This window comes from Platalea leucorodia (genome assembly GCF_965183815.1).
Source record: "Platalea leucorodia genome assembly, chromosome: 1".
Lineage (NCBI taxonomy): Eukaryota > Metazoa > Chordata > Aves > Pelecaniformes > Threskiornithidae > Platalea > Platalea leucorodia.
This window is the reverse complement of record NC_138823.1, coordinates 115811301-115831736: the sequence shown is the minus strand read 5'-3', so window position 1 is coordinate 115831736 and position 20436 is coordinate 115811301. Positions and strand designations below refer to the sequence as shown.

At 36.8% G+C, this 20436-nt stretch overlaps 1 protein-coding gene across 1 annotated transcript in view; it reads right to left on the bottom strand.

Annotated features, from left to right (window-relative positions):
- The window catches only part of ANLN (anillin, actin binding protein), a gene marked incomplete at its 3' end in the record, with an annotated part of 28662 nt that overhangs the window by 4587 nt on the left and 3639 nt on the right, over positions 1–20436 (bottom strand). Inside the window, exons 2-21 of the mRNA XM_082307674.1 lie at positions 19186–19339; positions 18513–18797; positions 17729–18075; positions 16803–17025; positions 15659–15852; positions 15414–15521; positions 14805–14925; positions 13779–13895; positions 12998–13224; positions 12281–12432; positions 11828–11975; positions 11066–11201; positions 10549–10731; positions 8565–8691; positions 7544–7592; positions 7405–7461; positions 5889–5927; positions 5502–5523; positions 4393–4505; positions 2688–2741 (exon numbers count right to left, since the gene is read on the bottom strand). Of these exons, the coding sequence (XP_082163800.1) occupies positions 2688–2741; positions 4393–4505; positions 5502–5523; positions 5889–5927; positions 7405–7461; positions 7544–7592; positions 8565–8691; positions 10549–10731; positions 11066–11201; positions 11828–11975; positions 12281–12432; positions 12998–13224; positions 13779–13895; positions 14805–14925; positions 15414–15521; positions 15659–15852; positions 16803–17025; positions 17729–18075; positions 18513–18797; positions 19186–19339 (2856 nt within the window). The remainder of the gene's footprint in view (positions 1–2687; positions 2742–4392; positions 4506–5501; positions 5524–5888; positions 5928–7404; positions 7462–7543; positions 7593–8564; positions 8692–10548; positions 10732–11065; positions 11202–11827; positions 11976–12280; positions 12433–12997; positions 13225–13778; positions 13896–14804; positions 14926–15413; positions 15522–15658; positions 15853–16802; positions 17026–17728; positions 18076–18512; positions 18798–19185; positions 19340–20436) is intronic.

Sequence of the window (20436 nt, the reverse complement as noted above, 5' to 3'; positions counted from 1 at the left end):
AAGAAGTCAGTCTCAAGCAAGACAGTAATAATCACTTTTTGTTTCAAGCTCATTTAGAAGCTTTTCAAGACTTATTTGCTTGTTAGTTTGCTTGGGACATATGCACAAAACATGCTTCAATCTAGAAAAACAAGCACTCTAAGCATGGTTAAAAACAACACGAGGCACCAGTCCACATCCTGCAAGCTTCTGCCTCAGTTTGGCATTAAGCTGTTTGGAAAATATCAAAGTGGGCTTAAACAGGATTGGTACTTGGACACCATGAGCATTTTGGCAGATACTGATGTAGTAGTGCCTACTCAGATAAATATTTGTATAAAAAACCTAGAAGGGGAAAAAGTAACAAAAGCAGTTCTTCTCAACTGGCACTCAAGATGTTGAAGACCTGTGTTAACTCATTTCTAACAAAAGAGGTTCCAAGCCTATCTTCTACCACTGAAAAAGAAGCAGCTTAACTACTGTACCAGAGGTTCGTTAAATGGTTATTCTATATTCAAGAGTTTTGAGGAGCACGCAACAAGGACTGGCTTTGGACTTCCCCCATCCTTCCACACATAGCACCCCATTACATTGAGTGCTCCCACCACTACTGTCAAGAAATCACACCCCTTCTTTTTTCCACAGGGAAGCTAAGAGACAGATTGCTAACTCAACAAGCAAATGATGATCTGCAGGGCATTCTATGTACCATATTTTGTTGCTAATCTGAATAAGCAATGCTGTAAGAATCTTTAAAAAAAATCAGAAACATCAGTGCTTTGTCTTACTAGAAAAAACAAAAGTTGGTGGTGCATGCTCAAATACAAGGAAAGAACCATTTGCCAGGGAATAGGCATGTGCACACAATAATAAAGTAGCTTTTAGAGCCATGAAATCAATGTTGATCAAAGAGAATTAAATTTTGCTAGCAGTTAAGATGAACAAGAGTAACCCTCAGTAGTTAAAGGTGTACACCTATAGGCCTCAGTGAACCCTGCAGAACACCGAAACAGATGTTAGGGTTAGAAATTGATCGCTTTTGAATTGTAGGCATACTGCAGCTTCCTCCCAGACACAAGCAGGTGATCAAATCGTTTTTACATGTTAGGTCTACTCAACTAAGCATGCATGGTTTGCTCCTGTACTTGGCCCTACAGTATAGCACGGCAAAATTTTCAGCACCAGGTAGGAGTCTGTCCGACCATTTGAGAAGTAAAAATAGTCAAATGTTTGCACATAATAGAAATAAGTTGCATCAGTCCTGGATTTTTATCAGCAAAGACAACTGTAACCTTACATGCTACACCAGGGAACATTGGCTTGTATGCTACCAAACCACAGTAAAATCCATTTCTGAATAAGGGCCTCAAGGAAGTTCGGCCAATTCCTCACTTGAAGTTTGTGGGTTTTGTATTCGTTTCTAATTTATGTGAGGACAGAAGAATCTACTTTGTGGATTATGAAGTTTACCAGTGAAGAGCTGTGTGACAGTAAAGCAAAAAGGTTGTATAACAAACGGAACATATCAGTTATGCAGAGCCTACACCACCATTACTAATTACTAAAGCAGGTCTCAAAACACCTTCCTGTACACTTAATGAGAAAATATTGTATTCTAGCCAACAATATATCCCTTTCAAAGGCAAGTGGGGTGGAGGTGGTGGAAAGAAAGCAATTTGTTGAATATCCAGCTAGATGAAGAGAAAACTAAAGCCCATGACTAGGCTAGCTTGCATTCTGGTGTGGTCATTCAGATATCTACCACAAGAAGTTAGCTTACTGTCATAGAAGATTATCTGTAAAGATACTCAAGATAACTCTCAAGAATTTGCAAAAAATTGGTTTTCTTAGTAGACTTTTGATTATAAATAGGAGATAAGTACTAAAATTATCACCTGCTTAATTTTGAGAGAAAACAAAGTTATGTAAAAGACTTTCTTCTGAGGGATCCGAGTTAACCTTTAACTAAATAGAACTATTTTCATAGATTAGAGACCAATTATTTCTTTTAAGCATATGAATTTCCATAATTCCTAAAGCAAAAAATGTATACACCAAGCAAAATATTTTAATTGCAATTTGTGTACAAATAAGAACACCACATTTTGATGTGTTCAGTACTTTCAAATCTTTAGTTCTTTATGATTGCTTTTTACTTAAAAAACAAAGGTCTTGACAGAACAAGGTCTCGCTAGAATAAGAAACAAGATATTTAGTTCCTGAGTGATTTTAATTTGCTTCAGTGGCAACAAGTTAAACCAACATTTAGGCCGCCAGCCATTTTTCCCTGGTCCTCTATCAGCAGAGTAGCTGATTCTATGTTATGTGCAGTTCATCAAGAAGTTGGCTCAAATTCCCTGATTAGCGATCTTTAAGAGACACATTGATTTGTTTTGAAGTAAGAAAAACCCTCCTCTAGTGATCTATGAAGACAAGAGACACATGCTAGTTAAGGAAAAAACCCTAGGTGGCCTAAATAAGTTTGAGTTCTAGCAGCATGCTTATTATTATAAGAGACAGGGAGTAAAATTCTGCAAGAGTTAAAGGCTCCTAACATCTTATGTTGTTAGTAAATCTTTGTAAGCATTTTCTTAGAAGAAGAATTTAAAAATATATATATCTCCTGCAAAAAGACCAGACAGACGTAAGCAATGTGCACTAGGAAGCAGTTTCCTATTTTAATTTATAAACTAAAGGATCATAGCAACCTTGTCCTGGAACATATAGCCCAACAGTTCTTTATCCTCCCCTTCAAAATTTATCTAGAGAGAAAAGAAACATGCTCAATGCAATTAGTGTAAAGTTAAGGTTTATTAAAAATAAAAAAGGACACAGTTATACATCAGTACATTTCGGTCCTTTCTACCCTGAATTTTAACAGTGCATATAAAAGGGAGGACTGAAACTTAAAAAACCCACTGTGGCAGCAGTTTGTTCTGTATTAGAAATGCACAGAGCAAGCTAAAAAGCAGCTGTTTGGTACAGCCACAGGCCAAGTCAAAACTGAAGCTTTACAGAGGTGATAATTTAACAAAAAAAAGTCATCTGATAAAAAGAGGAATTCTTATTCATAGCTGTTGAAGCTTGCACCTGGAAAAAATTAACCAAGTGATGGTTTCCCTGGAATTCTATTTGAACCTTGTGCTTGTGCTATAGTTTACTAGTCCAGTCCAGTGTCCTGTCCTAAAGAGTAAACCAAAAAAGTTCAGACCCAAATTGCTGAATAGAATGAAAAAGCTGATTCCCATAACTCCAAGAACAAGCGTTTTCCAGTATCAAAGCCATAAACAAAAGAAGATTTCTACATGCAGTTCTGGTTAAGAGGAACATTCATGCTGAAGAACCAAAGCTGGTACTTCTGAAGTTCACACAGTCAGTAACAGCAGTGCAATGCAACTGTTAAGTTCTGCAAACTGTTTCAGTAAAGCAGTCTGCTTCTATCCACAAAAAGTAAAAACATCTAAAAAGCAAGTTGGGATTATTGCAATATTTTGTTTTTAATCTTGAGTGCAAACAAAATCAATTCTTGTTATCTCATCTCTCATCAGAAGCTATAATTGCAATACTGCTATCATCACAATAAGGCTTAATTAGCCAAGAAGAAAATTTATTCTTATGCTGCTGTTTGGATAGATAAAGCTGTAATTTAGTACTACCATAAGCTGCAGTAACTTTTGAATTAATTTAAGTTAGCTTAAGATAGCTGCTGGCATAAACACCTATTAAAATAGGTTCTAGGTATAAGATATAAGGTTAGAGATTACAATGAACATAAGAATGTATTTTTTAACTTCTAATGGTAACAGCCAATAAACATATTCTGTTTAGACAAGGAACTAATGGTATAAAACTCAATAATAGCTCTCTTTCAAAAAATATTAAGATAGTTTGCTTCTACAAATTTAATTGGGATATGAAAGGAAACTCGTACTCCTAACTATATTCAAATGGCAATTTTTCAGTCATTTAAATGTAGAAAATTTCAAATACTTCGTTATCATTGAAACACACTTAATGCCTTATTTAGTGATAACTGCAAGACTAAGAGCAATGAACAACGTGAAGACCACGTACAGAGATGCAAAAAGCATACATCAATTTTTTGTCAGTGAAAGCAAATTAGTAACCAAATGCCTTCATTATCTTTGCATAACCATGCCTTACATTGAGCTATAGAAAAGAATGAACATCTGGCATAATAACGGAAGTCTTTTTCTGTTGTATCTCAAAATTACATTTCAGTCATACCTATACATAAATTTTATATATGCGTATATAAATAACATACCTATAAACCTATATGTTTCATTTCTAGGATAGCAATTTTGCCTGAAAACAGTAAAAACTCAGACTCATTTGTTTTTCCAGTAGTATGCAATTACCTTTGGATTAGTAACCAATAATTTCCATTACCTTGTCCAATGCAAATTTGGCATTTCCTACAGAAGACAGCGATAGCTTGTGGGATCCAACAAGGATGAAATTAGTAGTGCGTACAGCATTAGGGCCACCTGGACTGGCCATGGCTGTGGAGAAAAAAGTTAAAGTCAAGTTGTAACACAACACACAATCAGCGTGCTGCAAGGCTTAAAAAGGCTTTATTTGTACTGCTATATGCGTGCCCTACTCAGTACTCCAGGAGAAGCACTCTTTGCAGTGCAGCCCAGCAGCACATTCAGACAGGATCTTGGTGCACACCATTCCTCCTTAGGTGATCTTTTCTTTCAGAAAAGTTTTGAAATATTCCAAAGGGAGAAGACAAAGCATTTTAAGAAGTCTCACGGGAACAGAGAGCAGTCCAGGGCACACTGCACAGCACACATGCCCTGCACCAGGAACTTGACTTTCAGATCTCTTAACCTCTTCAAGTGACACACTGCAGTCTTCCAGAATTGGTAGGCCTATATCCTTCTTTGCACTTTTGTCAACAGAAACAAACACTATGGCTCAGGCACAGGAATCTGACTAGTTGCAGCAGCATGGCAGACATTCCAGAGTTAGTTCATGAGCGCTTTATTGCTGCAATTTGTACTAAAGCTAGCTCAAGTATCTCATACTGTAGTCAGACAAGTGTATAACACATTTTTATGTTGTTAGAAAAATGCTCAGAGATGCTGCTGTTCTCCCCCAGGAGTCAGAAATATATAAACATGTTAAAAACACTACACACAAGCAATACTTCAGAATCTGCTCATATTTTCAAGTTTGCTCTGTATTACTTTGTTGACATCAGACTCTAGTTTAAAATCTTAAAGTTTGAGTTCACCTTTTCAGGAAAAGAATGTAAGCCACAGGCATCTGATACCAGATACTAATTTTGAGTTTGTGAAGAGATCTTCCATCAAACATAATGGTAACTCAGATATAAACACAGGGCCAGTTTCTGGGCTGGCAAACTGACATAATTCTGTGCTTATTACTCCCAAATCATCATCTGTTACAAATATTATTTATTGATATACTGCTTTAGACAGCAAGTGTAGATTATTCAACTTGGCGTAAGATGTTTAGATTTTACTTACCTGGAGTAAGAAGGGTGCTTTTCTGGAAAGAGAGAGAGAAATAAAAGCTTAGTAGAAAAGTAATTTCTGACAATTTCTACAGAAGACTAAGCTAGGTTAGAAAGAAACTAGATCTGAAGTACTTTAAAACAAAAACACACACACACCATGAAAAGGAAGTCCAAATAAACATGTAGTAACTGCATATTTCCAGTATTACACATTTAGAGCTGTTACTTATTTCTTGAGCTGATGGCTGAAGAGTTTGGCAGAAAGCTGGAGAGTTTATAGAGTTTCAAGTAAGGGACACTAAGAGCGTACTATGGGCACAGCCTTATTCAGTGTGAGAATATGGCCTTTGGAAGTGGTCATAACCAGATCTTGTTACAATATTATATTCATACTTACTGAAGTAATAGATGTTAATAATCTCTTTGGAGTAATAACCTACAAAAGAAGATAAATGCATTTGCTACTGAATTTGTCCATCACATTAGCATGAAAATTAGACAGTGAAACTATGGAAGGCTTATCTAAATAAATTTTGAATGGATACTAGTTGTAATAAGTAAATCTTGTTTTTTGACTGAATGTAACGTATTTCAGTGGAAGGAATGCTACATATCAAAGAAATATTTACTGCAGAAAAGTTTAAGTATTAGCTTGGGATTGACAGCATGCATTTGAAAAAACAATCTTAGTAGACCTTTTTCCTTCATGTAACAGGCTTCAAAATTATATTGGCTTATTAAAGATGAGAGTTAACAATACAAATACAGAGATGTTCAATGTGCTACTGTTGTACATTATCTATATTTTCAGGTGAAAATCTCAAAGTTTAAGTCAGACTGTATATTAAACATGAACTGGAATTATGTACTCATCTATTCTTGAAGCTGAAAGACAAGTGTAAGAAGCTTGTCAAAAAGCAGATACAGGATGCCATCAGCAAACCTATAATCCCACATCGGCAACTTACCTACAGTGCCACAAAAACTTTCAGTTTTAAGTAAAGATTCCTCTAAACTACAGCACAGGAGAGAAAGAAACCCTGGACTTCAAACTAGTTTTATTGGGGGACAGGTGGAAGCACGCTTTCACTGTGCCAAATAAAAGTAAAGATTAAAGAAAGTTCCTATTTCTGTTTGCAGAGACAGGATTTAAGTACTCATTCCAACTGTTTTGAAAGACACTCAAGTTTCTTGTTTTTATTAAGTGACAAATATCTTGACAAGGAGGAAATCGGACCTAAAAATCATTAATACACTATGTACCCAGCTATTGGAATGACAAGAAGGAAAAAAAAAAAAAAAAATCAAAACACAAAAACCAAAACAAACACCTCCAGAAAGCCATTGGCTTGTTTGGAGTCATAAAGCCTTAATAAAGCACAAATACTTGAAATGTACACCCTATTCAAGCTGAAATATTTATGTCCAAGGAGTTATTAAAACAACATTAACTTTAAAAAATAAGCATCTAGTACTTTTACTTAACCCTGGGAAGAAAGAAAAGTGTTGCAGTTGATCAACAGAACCTTTAAGACAAATCAAACTGCAGGGTAGGGCATATTGACTGGTGTAGTTTAAGTAAAGTGGAGAATAAGGGCACTAAATCACTACCAGAGGCACCACGCCTAATAAATAAAAGTTTGCAGAGCATAGCATTTTGCAGAACTAGGAAGACTTCTTCTCCTTCCCCTCCAATATATTCCAGACTCAACCAAGTGCTGCAGGTCCCATCTACTAATAGCTGCAGGACTCCATAACCCATCTGTCATTGCAGATGTTCCAAGAAAGACCAAGAAGAGTAAAAGCAAGCAATAGATTGTTTAAGACCATTAGTCAGTTCCCCCTGAACACTGCAATCTTCCTAGTGTACCTTCTGTTGAAATACGACATACTCATTTTCATGTTTCATTTACCTTAGATTTATTTGCCTTTTTCCTTTTATCAGTGCTTGTAACTTCTTTTCTCTGCACCTGTAAGGCAAGAAGGTATTAAGGAAGTACAACACATCATTCTCCCTTACGGGGAGTTCTCTTGACAGGAACTGATACATACCAAATTGTAAACTTCTATATTTATTTCAAAGTCATTTGACACATCATGCCTAAAAGGGAAGAGGGGGGGGAAAATAAGTTAAACACAGACTGAAGCAAAATGGTTTTGTTTTGTTGGGTTTTTTTTGTTTGTTTGTTTTTTTGTTACTCTTCTTCCTTCCTTCTGCTCCTTAAAACTGTCCAGGGAGCAGCTAGGTTCTACGCAAGACAACCTTAGCCATAGTGCTGACTAATAGCTAATCTCTTATTAGTTAAGTCATAGTTTGTTCCTGCAGGTTAATAGGGCTGTTTGAGATCCTTTCACTTCTACAATAGTACTCTTCAGCGCAAGCAGCATTGGTGTTTTTAAGACTTTAGTGTATTACTATTTCAAGATACTTTCTAGAACTCAAAGAACAAAAGGGGAGGGAGGACAAGGGGAAGATAAAGTGCATCTACTATTTCTCAGATTGCACCCTTCAGTCCACTGCTGGCACACATTTCTAGAAACAGAGATTGTGTTTTTTGAGTAAGTAGCTTTAAGTGAAAATTCCAGTTGGGTTGGACTTTAAAGAGGGAGTTTGCTTATTTATTTTGGAAGACTTTTGCTAATAAACAGCCATTTGAACTCACAACACCTTTTTAGCTAACATATGAGAGTTGAAGTTTTAGTTTTAAGAGTACTATTTTTTTTCCAGATACCAAAACCAAATGGCTATATAAAAATGTTAGCTCTCGCAAATGAGAAGAAACCCCATCATCTCAAGCAGAGCAATCCATCTGTCATTGCAGGTGTTCCAGGAGAGAACAAAAGTAGAAAAAGCAAGAGATAAATTAGCCAATGGATGGTAGAATAAGTCTAGATTGCTCTTTTCAGAGAAGTGCATTCCAGCTATTTCTTGAAGAAGCAAATACCCATACCACAAAATCTCACCATATTTGTTTGCAGAATATGACATCCTTATATGAAGATTTTAAACATTTTTATGCATGCTCCACCATCAGACTTGAAACTGGTTCCCAAACAGTTTCTTTATACTTACATAGTAAATGTCGTAGTAAAAGTAAGAGCATCTCCATTCAGGGAGGTGGCAGTACTTGCTAATGGAGTTGCAACCATGTTTTCTGCTCCAGATCTCAGTATTATTACATAGTAGTAATTTGCTGCTTCTGTAAATACATATGAGATGGTTTTGATAGCCAGAAGTATACAAGTATCTAACAAGCCTCAAGTCCTGCATTGCCATTGAACACACCTCTGTTTCACCCCACTTAAAGACTTGGTTACAGTCAAGATTTGCTTATAAACTTAATCTTAAAACAAGTTTTTTTCCCCCTACTGTGTCCACTAGTAAGACTGTCTCCACAGGATTCACAACTGCATTAGTGCCTGGGGCATCTCAGGCCAGACCTACACCACCCAGTGCATGAGAGGGGAGAGGAAGAACTTTCAGTCAGATTCAGCAATTAATCTTAGTCCCTTTAACTCTGTTGTTATTCTCTAGGCCTGCCAGCTTACCCATACATCAGCTTTTGCTACTGCCCATTCTCATGCTTTTTTTAGTCCTAGGAAGGAACTGGTTATCCAGGCAACTCATTTCCCTAACTTTTCACATAAAGGGAAAAAAAGAAGCACATCTCAATAATGTCAAGAGATGATTTGGAGTTTGCGCAGCAAATTGCTGAACAGTAAAGCAAGAGTGTTGCATAATATCATACCACGTTAAAAAAAACCAAAACCAACCAGTTTCAGTACTCTGTTGTATGGGACAAGGCACAGCTTTCCAAACAACTGTTGGAGACTCCAGTAAGCATTGATTTGTACTCTTTGTATTTGATGTTCTCTTCAGAGATGGAAGTAATAAATAGTAATAAATGGTAGTAATAAGTAATGGAAGTAATAAATGGTGCACAATGTATAGCAAATGCTGCCCTTTCAGAATAAAAGTTTTGACGACAAATAGTTCATAGTTGTTTGTTTAGACAATTTAGTTGTAAGAATTACTGATAGAAACTAAACATATTTTTGCGACCATTAGAGAGGCTTTCCTATAACAGAGATGAATTGTCTCATGCAACAGGAACTGTAACATGTTAGGGGAATGGAGGTGGTAAATTATGTCAGATATTTACATTTATATTCTTGGTTGTGGTTTTATTTGAAGATATAAAAATGCACTTTACATTTCATAGCACAGTTAAACAAGAAAAGCTACATATGAATTCATTAGAAGAAGTTTTGCAACCAATATTAAACAAGACTTTGTCCAATTACTTTTGTCCTTGAGTTTTAGTGAGGCAAAAAGTAGGAACCTGTCCAGCTACAATAACATTCTGTGGCATTATATAAAATAGCACTTGTTATTGTGGGCTTGGAGATTCTTTAAACCACATGACACAGAAGCTTATTATGTTCCAGGATAAGTCTCTAGACCTACAGTAAGATAATGCCAGATATTCTTCTGGAACAAAAGAAGAAACAAATCCACATTTTAATGGTTTAATGACTTAAATATGACATGATAATGGAAGACTAGTCTTTGTAAATTAAGTATTTTGGGATGTTAACAGAAGGACTAAAAAAATAAAAAATAGAGGCTTAATGAGCATCTCGCAACACTGCACAGGTCAGAATTTATGTAGTGATATTTAGTACCAGACTTGCATCCATCAAAAAAATTCCAAGGAGGCAAGAGAGAAGATAACCTGAGATACAAAATTCTACTTCCTCCCCAACATGTTACAGAGGACCACAAAGATCTTTAAAACTGGCTGGGAAAGTCTTGATAAGTTTCTTGAACTTCATAAGCCAGAAAAGGATGCAACTAGAAATGACCATGGAAACTATTGAAAATTTAGCTAAAAAGCATATAAATTAAGTGTAATTGCTAAGTTTTCATTGCCTTCAGAGTTCTGAGAAACACCAATGCAGAAGAAAAAAACCAAAGAGAATAAAGCAGAAATATATGTAGGGAGGATGGTGGAAGGGGGAGGGGAAGGGGTAAAGCTTTCAGTTGCTAGTTTTACCTGGCTTTTGAACTGTACCACATACAAAATCTGCTTTTAGAGGTAGACGCATTTCTGAAATGGAAACAGATCCCCTGGATGGAGCAAACCCAGCAGATGTAGAAGCAGCTTTATTTCTTCTACCATGAGGTCCCTCACTCTTCAGTTTATTCAGTTCTTCCAATAAAGCAGTTCTCTTTTCAGCTGCATAGAGAAATTAATTAATTATAGTTTTAACAGAGTAAAAAGTAGTACTGAACAAATTTTTTTTTTTTTTTTTGCTCTAAGTATGTGAAATGCAACAGAAGTGTTAATCATCTTCCAAAACAGTAGGAATATTAGGGACGAGAGATACCAAAGATGTCCTCTTGCCTATAGAAGCTGAGACAGAACAGATATTATCCTCTCCAGTTTTCCAGGTGAAAAACTATAAAGAAGTGGCTACAAGGTAGCATAATAAATGCATTTCCAGAGTTCATCAATTCTTCCTAAAGTAAGTGTTCATGACAAGGAATTGAACTTGAGTCTAAAAACCTACTTGCAAGGAGAAGAAGTCTCTCTGCCTCTGCTTCCTCTTGTGACCCTTTTCCATGTTCCTCATCAAAACAGCAGTTCAGAGCTTGACTGGCTTGATGAATCACTGTCTGCTGCATGTTGATCTCATTATTCAGCTCCTACAGTAAACCAGTAGCAAAAATACTTAGCAAGAAGAGAGATATTTACTGTTACGTTCAAACAAGGAAGTGTCTTGAGATTAGCATTTTTGGGGCTATGTTTCAGAAAAATCAGACCATTTACATAGTAAACTACAAAAATCTTACAGTTTACAGTTACTTCTGCAAGAGAATATTGCAGCACAACTTTGACCTCAGAGGTAATTTAAATATGGTGGGGAGTGAATTACTTCAATGTTTGTATGCTCCGTATCCAATCTATTCTTCCCTTCACCAGGGGAAGCAATGTGGGTGAACAAGGCACCAGTGAAGATCAGAATATTGCCTACTGAAAGTATGTAATCATGAATCCTGCCTAATTCAAAGGCACTAATAAGATATAGATTGCCCGTCCTGTTCTCAAAACAATGCCTTGTTCTCTCCAGACTTACTCTATAGCATGATCTTTTTAAGAGATACATTAGCTGTTCAAATTATGCAGTAACATTCCCTGCCATTAGATATTTATGCTAAACCACCTTATTTTGCAGTTCTAAGCAGTCTATTAATGTCCTGGACATTCACAGGGGAAATTAAGCAAGGAAACAGTAAATTAGAAAAAGCATTTTAAGAAGTATATTAGATACCTGCATTTTCTTTTTGATATTGACTTGATCAGATGGGCCATTCTTTTTCAATTCTAGCTTGGAAGCAACATCTTCTTTGCGAACAATAATTTGCTTTATTGAAGGACGATCAGTTTCTTTAAATCTTTGAGATCTATATGCATCAACACTTTAAAAAGAGGAAACCCCATTAAATGTTTCACAGGTGTGCCAACTTTTTTTAATATACATACGCATGTATCGGGTATTGATGTTTTCCATCTTGCCTAAATAGCTTTAAAAAAAGCATTCTATCAGTTCATTTTAAGTTAAGCAACATAAAGACTACACAGAGACCATCTCTGATAAAGGCCAAGATCTTGGAAGAAAGCTTCTTGTGTAGTTTAAGCAGTACGCTTCATTAGAAGTGTTAAAAAAGCCAGTGTCTTAATTTGCACACTTACAGAATCAGGTGTGGCTTTCTGTGTTTATTACCTATATGGAAGGTTGCGATCTTCTGACATAGAGCCAATACTGTCTCCAGATTCTGCCCTGGGGACTTTAGTCCTTTGGAACTTTTCAGACTTCAGACTTGCATCACTGATACTGCTACCTTCACCAGTTGACTTAGAAGGAGAACCAAAGGCCTGGGGAGAAGAAAAGGTTATATTAAATATCTGTCCACATTAATCATGACCTGTGTCCTCTCACCTTTACTTGTTTCGCAATTACATATAAACAGTAAATTTGGAAGCTGCTTAATATTATTTAACAGACATTTTACAAGTATTTCCTAGGACACGAAGCAAGCTATTTTTATTTATTTATTTTAGACACACCAACAGAGTATTGAACTCAAGGAGATTTCACCCTTAGTTTTCAAACTGGTACAGTTACAAAATTACTTCTCTTCAGATTTTCATCAGTAACCACTTCACTGAATGCATGTACATATGAAATCCAGCACAAGTAATAGATGTATATACTCAAGCTTGATTTAGCAGAAGCTAAACCACTTGTTTAGCAGAGCATCCAGTATACTATGCTACTTTCAGAGGAAAATAACTTTACCTCATTATGTTTGCATTAGCAAAACGTCATTTGTAACTTTGCTATTTGCCTGTGTATCCCAATACAAGATATCACTGTTGACAAGCAACTTGTCCATCCCTGTGATAAACCGGCCCTTCCACACCTCCTAAGAACTCTCACCTCTGGACCAACAGATTCCACTAGAGGGGTTAACAGAGACATTGATGAAATATTCAGTGACTCTTCCTGCTCATCCTCATCACTTTCACCTTCCAGGCTCATACTCATTTCTTTCTTCAGCTTTTCTATGTCTGGACCATCCTCTTGAAGAACTTCAAAAATCTCATTTATCACCTTTGAGCTATTCATCTCGTCATCCACACTCATTTCAACTTCATATACTTCATCTGAAGGGTGATGTTTTAAAAATATTAGTAGCATCAAGATTAAACTCTTCATTCTCATTAAGTGAACAGAAAGATGTTAACAGGCCAATTATTTTTGTTTTTCAAGTAAGCTTGATTAAAAAGCACTTTTTATTGTAATCATACATATAGAACCCTAAAGTATAGTCCCATCCTTATTTTAATATACTGTTATCCTATATACTGCATAATTGATACAGATGGGGAATAAAAAGATGCACTTGTTAGACAAGTTTCAACATTTTAGTTCAAACAAGTCTGAATCTTAACTGCAAGTCCCATAGTAGAGCAGTCATTTCTGTTCTTTCCCAGTAAACTATATCAGCATTTTAATATTCCTTGAAGGCTTGAATGTCAAGAGAAGGATTATGACAAAAGAAGTTCTGATGTGTTTTATATAAGCTGCATTACAAAACACATGAGTGTCAGCAGATGTATAGTGAATTCATTGTTCAGACTTGAAGGATATTAACACTCCGCTGGACAAGTAGCAACAGATAGCTAAGTACATTAATATACATCTACTCAATACAAACCTTTTGGTTTTTCAGCAAGTTGGTCAAGTTTTGAGACAGACATCGCTTTTACAGGGCTCTTTGGCTCAGTGATCTTCAGAGGGCTGGGTTTATCCATCTCTTCATATTTAGGATCATCTAAGTTTATGAAAAAGAAGTCACTGAAGATTATGTCTATCCTTCGAATTTTTTTTTTTCCCCCAGTTATTGAATTTTGGAAGTTTGATAATATAGCTGACAACTTACAAAAAGCCCACTAGATTAAGTATTCCAGTTAGCTTGCTGTCAAAAAAAAAGCATTAGAATATATACCTGCCACAACCTATACAGCTAGATTTCTATCTTATAATCAAAACACTGATAGCAGCAGAAAAAAAATGCTGAAACTACAGTGGAGTGCAGGCACTCAAGAGCAAAAAGGAAAAATGTAAAAAAGAAAAAAACCCCACCACACAAAAATCACCACACCCAAACGCAACTCAAGAGCAGGATACAATCCTGTTTTTCTAGAAGCACATTTGATAGCCTGTTTGCCCATAATGTCTATAAGAAGTGTTAACTAAGTTCACTCTTTTTTTCACAGAGAACTAGAGGCTCTTCCACTCACTAAGCACCAGAAAGGATGTCATGAGCATCTCTGAATTCTTTTCACGTCCCTTACTATAAGAATTAATATCATAAGGGGATACTGACAAGGGAAGAGTTCCCTCCCATCAGATTATTGTGGAAATTTGTATCCTCAGGTACTGTATAGATTAAATCTATAACTGACGATTCTCATTCACTCTCTCTACACTTAACATACACGAAAGTATGAAACGTAGGTAAACCCACTGAGAAATGAAAAGGCAGTCTGCCTTGCCAGTCTTTCCAGTGGTATAGGAGTGCAGAGCATTATTATCATACAAGAAGATTTAGACAAATCAGTAACCAAACAAGAGATCTATTTCTGTATGTCAGTACTACTAGCCTCTTTATCTGCTCATGAACATCAAGGGCAGTGCTTCAGTCCAGTATTAGCCACAGGCAAGCAGTGACAGTTCTTACCTGAAGACTCTACACTGGGAGCCTTTACTGGCCTGTCACCTGCTGGTGTGTCTTCTGCTGATCCAAAAGGAGTGGCATCTGAACTAGGAGGACGTTTTGGACTAGTCTGAGATTGGCTTTCCTGGCAAAAATAAAAACATAGTACATTCAGGAGGTAATGTTCAAAGTGACTAAAAAACTGCTAGAAACAAACACATTTTAACACCTGCTAGGAAAAAGAGGTTGCTTATCCAATATCAAGAAGGGTCTTATTTATGTAAGAAACTCAGCTGAAGTACTAAATACTAAATTGATTGTTTGTGTGAGGAGCTTTCTTTTGGTTTTAAAGTTATAGAATATAAAAAACTACACTTAACATCATAAAAAAAAAAATCAATTGGCTCAAAGCAGTATCACTTGTCTCAATTGATTCTGTAGGAGGCAGAAAAAAATCTAATAATTTGTTAATGATCATACAAACCGCTTGACAAACGGTCTTGCACAACCTCAGCATTCAGAAAGCATAGGCTTTTACCTTTTATTTACATTTGCGCATCTATCCCTGTGTTCAGAACATGTTAATGCAATTCACAGACTATCATCTTTTGATACATGGAAGTAGCACATTACCATTTTAGCTTCTGGAAGTTTTCTCTTCGAACTTTCACTTTTCTCTGCACTCCACAGATTGCCCCTATCAAACCGGCCACGGAGACATGCAAGTTCTCGTTCACGTTCCTAAAGTAAATAAAGGGGAATGGGGAAAAAGCTGACGGCTTTAAGATGTCAAAACATTTCAAATTCCTCAGGTGGGTGCAGAACAGTAAGAATCTTCCCCTAGCTTATAAACAAGCTATGAATGTAGCAAGTCATACCTGCTTAAGCTGAAGCGCTAAACTGGCAGTAGAGGAATTTTCATTTTGTTTGAGAAGCCTTTCCTGGATTGTCCTTGTATTTGGGGTAACAATGGGTGTTCTGCACCCTGGAGTATTCGTAGCAGGACTCCGTGCACTACGCTCTTGACAGCGCTCCCCAAAGCGTTCCAGGAAGGGCTTAATTCCTGATCCCCCTACAAGAACAATTGTTTTGCCTTGAAAGAAACTCTCAAAAACACAGAAAGAAGGCACGGCAATTTTGCATCCTGCTGAAGGTTCTCAATGAAGCAATTAAGTTGCCTCCTTTATAGCTCTTACTCCATTATACTTTATACAAACTAAACCTGAAGTGCAAATCACTGCAGTAACAGAACACCGAAGCTAATAAAGGAGCAAGTCAGAGCAAATAGATGTCCTTCTCTTAAAGTCCATGCGCAATCCACCAGTTATTTACACTGGTTTGCTTTTTCAACATTTCCTCTATGACCAGCCTCGTTTGCATCCTTCATGTAAATGAGCATTCGAGTGCATAAGGCGGATACGTTGTTTGGCATCCACCCCACTTTACTGAGCTTATCTTTTATTGTCAGCATATCTAGAGACACACACTTGCTCTACAGGCCATGATTTCAAAGAGTTCAGCTGTTAGTCCAAGTTTCTGACCCAATAAGCAGTTGAATTTAAAACTGGGGGTGGTCACTTGTTTCAACATCAATGCTACCACTGAAAAGAAAGACACTATGCAAAGTTAAGGCACCTACGTGGCATTTAGCTTTGATTTCTTCTAATACATGCAGACTCTTTACCTTATATTGATTGGATACACATAGTATCCAAAAATTTGGAAGAAGCTTTGAATAGTCTCAATGTTAGCAGGATACATTTTAGATAGAGAGAAAAGTTAGATTGATTTTGCTCTCAAGAGTTACGAAAATGTGCAAGAAAATACCCTTGCAAAATATAGAAGCTGTACAATTTATGATAATTATCATGGAACTCTTCAGGATTTTACTCAAGTTACAGCAGGAAATAGGTGTTATCATCTGATATGTTACCATAAATTCTTAACTATTATGTAGTTTTCAACACAGGACACATAAACCTAATTTGAATGAACATTTATTGAAGATGAAAAACAGCTTACCTGGTGTTGTGGGTTTACCCTTAGGTTCAAGTTGCACATGTGTTCCTTTGACTGGCTCTTCTTTGGACTGAACTGGTTGAGACAAAGTTGATTTTGCTGTTTGTGTACGCTCTTCAGTTTTCCGAGAGCTGCAGGGATTCTCAGTTTGGGGTTGTCGTACTTCAGATTCCTTAGAACAGGGAACAGTGACTCTTGAGGATGGTGTTAAAAAATTGTTTGGATCCTTAACAAGGGAAAAAGGAATAACATTAAAATGAGCCTATACATTCTTATTCTCTCAAGAGGAAAAAGAATGAATGCAGTCTGCATAGCATACTATAACATAACGCACCTATTCCATCAACAATAGAAAAAGCTGAGAACAAAAGGGTTTTTGTAGATTTTTTTTTTTAATCCAATGTTTCAAATTCATTTGATTCCAGGTACTTCTGCCTTCAGGTATTTTCCCACATTTGCCTAAACAAGACTGCACATGGCAGATATTGCCGTTTCATAAATGGCATAAATTGAACAACAGATATTTGGTACTACTAATTTCAGCATTCTGATTGAATTTTCATACAGTAGTAATATTTACAATTTAAGTCAATCAACTATATGAAGTTACAGAGTGGAACCCAATATCTCTGTAAGAAGCCCCCTCCTGATGGTCAAAAGGGCAGCAATCAATTACTTTGACATCAACTTTTACAAGACTTAAGTAGACTGAGGTTTAAGTCTCAATAAAAAGGACGCTAATCTGCTTCATGTTTGCTATTAAAAAAAAGGGATGTGGGACTGCAATAAAGCAGAAGTTGTAAGTAGACTAAAAATCGCTCACACCAAATCTTTAAATTCAGATTAAACAGTTATGAGTTAACATTCATGTCCCGTCCCCCCCCGATACTCAAATCAATTTTTAATCAGCAACTAAATCAGGCACTCACCGCTATCTTTGAGTTTGCTGATTTATTAATAGAAGCCTCGACAAGCCTTTGAGAACAGGATGCAGCTTCCTGCTTTACACTGTTACTATTGATTCTAGCAGATGCTCCACTTGTAGTGGACAATTTGGATAAACAAGTAGTGCCAGGCTGTTCTTGTGCATTGTTTTGCTTTGCAGATGGATGACTTAGGTCATCTTCCCAGGAACCAATTGTAGCAGCAAGGTTGGCTAAACGGCCCCTTCTCCCAATAGGGGTATCACTTGCCAGGGCATTAGATGTCTGCTTAGGTGGAGAAACAGACAGATCTTTTGACTTGAGGGGAGACAGAGGCACACACTCAGAGGGATCTGGAAAAAAGAAAAACATTTATTTTGCTAATAAAATATATTGAGACATATTTGCATCTTTTGTATTTTGCTATATATTGAGTTTATCAACAGTTAGATGTTCTTGCCATCAACAGAATCAAGCTACTAGTGTCAATGCCTTCAGAGCTAATCAAGTTTAATTAAAGCTCATTGCAAAGCCAACACATTTTTAACCAAGCAGTTTATTAGGTTTACGTTACTGTTGTGACAAGCAAGGCATCACACTGGTAGGGAAAATATGTATAAAATTAAGCTGTAGTCAGCAGTTTCATTATTTTAGGCCTTCCCCAGTGCCATCTAAGAATTCTTTATGAAAACATTAGCATTCACACACACAAAGTTGTCTTCTGATAGCAAACATCATCATCAATGCAAACACTGAAAAACACCAATACTGTTTAGCAAGTGAAACATACCCTCACTCTCCCAGCAGCGTCGCTGTTCTGCCAATTTCTGCATACGTGTTTTGACTGAAAGGGCTGCAGGAGTCTCTGACTCTGTGTTTGTTTTTCCTTTCTCAAGAGGCTGAACCAACGAAGCCCTGTTAGAAGCAGCTACGTGCAACTCTGAAGTCATCTCAGGAGAATGATGGCTTGTGGAACTTGAAGGAACTGGCTGTACGTTCTCCGTACTGGAAGCTTGAGTCTCCATATTGTTAGGGCAGAGCCTCTTTGATGGTGATGGCTTTGTACCAGGTTTCACTGTACAGGTCAGAGTATTCAAGAAAATTAGTATTCAAACAATCTAAAATATTTTCAGAGACAGTATAAAACTGTAATGCAAATAAAGTTATGATTTATGGATACCCTGATATGCCTCCCAAAAAACTGCCCTTCCCAAATTCTACCAAGCACAAGGCACTATCTTTGGCATTATACAATTATTTTTAAATAGCTTACTAATTAGAGCATCTGCTCTCAGGTTAGGCTAAACATTAGCCATATTCAGTCCTAGTGGTCAGGTAACTGCATCCATCAATATTTAGTTTAAGATAAATGCTAAGTGTTTTCACCTGCCCTTGGGAAAAAAAAAAAAAGGAGATGGGACTTGTATCAAAAGACAATCTTTATTAAACTTGTTGCAAAATACCTTCTTCACCAGGAAGAGAAGCCTGGTTACCAGTTTCTAACAAAGGCTCTCTGACCCTTTTGGTCTGCATTGTGGGTCTCACTCCCATCTTGGGCCGCTCAGCCATTTTCTTCTGCAGGTTCTCTCGCCTGGCACGGGTTCTTTCAAGGAGTTTCTGAGTAGTCAAGAAATTATGCGTTACTGTACATTACAATAAGTGCATTAACTAGTAATAGCTCAAATTAAAAGTGTTTGAATTTTATATAGCATATACCAAGACCCACAATACCAGAAATTTATAGTGAAGGCTACATTGAGACAAATGCAACTCTCGGATGTTGCTAATTGATCTACCGCAATGCAATAGAAATATTCAAAAATCTGTTTTTCTGACGGGCTATCTCCCCCTGAAAGCAGAATGAACAAAACATGTTTTCTATACTGCCAACTATATGGTTTTTTTCTGTCTGCCTCCTTTTTCTCACTGATAGCCCCTGATCTCCATGCTTTGATTTCACCATTGCAATACCTACAGCTTCTCCCATTTTCAGCAAGTACCTGTTACACAAAAGGTAGCTCACACTTTAGCACATTCCAAGCTACCTTCTTGCTATGTGGCCGGTCAGTACACGTCTGCAGGTTATCTGAAGTTCTTTGGCCTACAAGACAGATAACAGGCTGCAGCATCTTCTTCACATAGGCAATGGTTTGGGTCTTTTCACCTAGCCACAAATTTTCATGAAAATTGTAGAAGCAGTTAAGTTCAAGACATCTACTCTTTTACTAGGAGGAGGTGAAGCTAGTCAGTAGGTTCCAAAGTTCTGGTCATTAAATCAAAGTGTCTCCCATTAGCTTGGCTTTCAAAGGAAACCAGGCTTAAGAGACACAAGCAATGGCAAAATTAAGAAAAGAAGGGAGGCTTCTATAGAGCCTGAAGTAGTCAGAAATGTTTGAAAGTAATTACTTTTTTTATTGAATCACTACATGGGTCTTGAACTGTCATGTCTTGCTAGTAGGTTTTTTTTGACATGTTGCTAAAGCATATGGTGAAGTCACCTGATTGGCACTAACCCTCCAACAAAATAAATGACATTGAAATGATTGCCAAGTGGTCATAAAAAAAAAATTCAACAAATTAAATGCATAGCTGTTAATATTAAAAAAAATTGTTGCTATTACACCTTCTAAATCAAAAGGTGAATTTCTGTTCCTCAAGCTTAAGTTTTAAGAAGAATAGACTGATGTTATAACTAGTTGTCCTAATAAACAGGC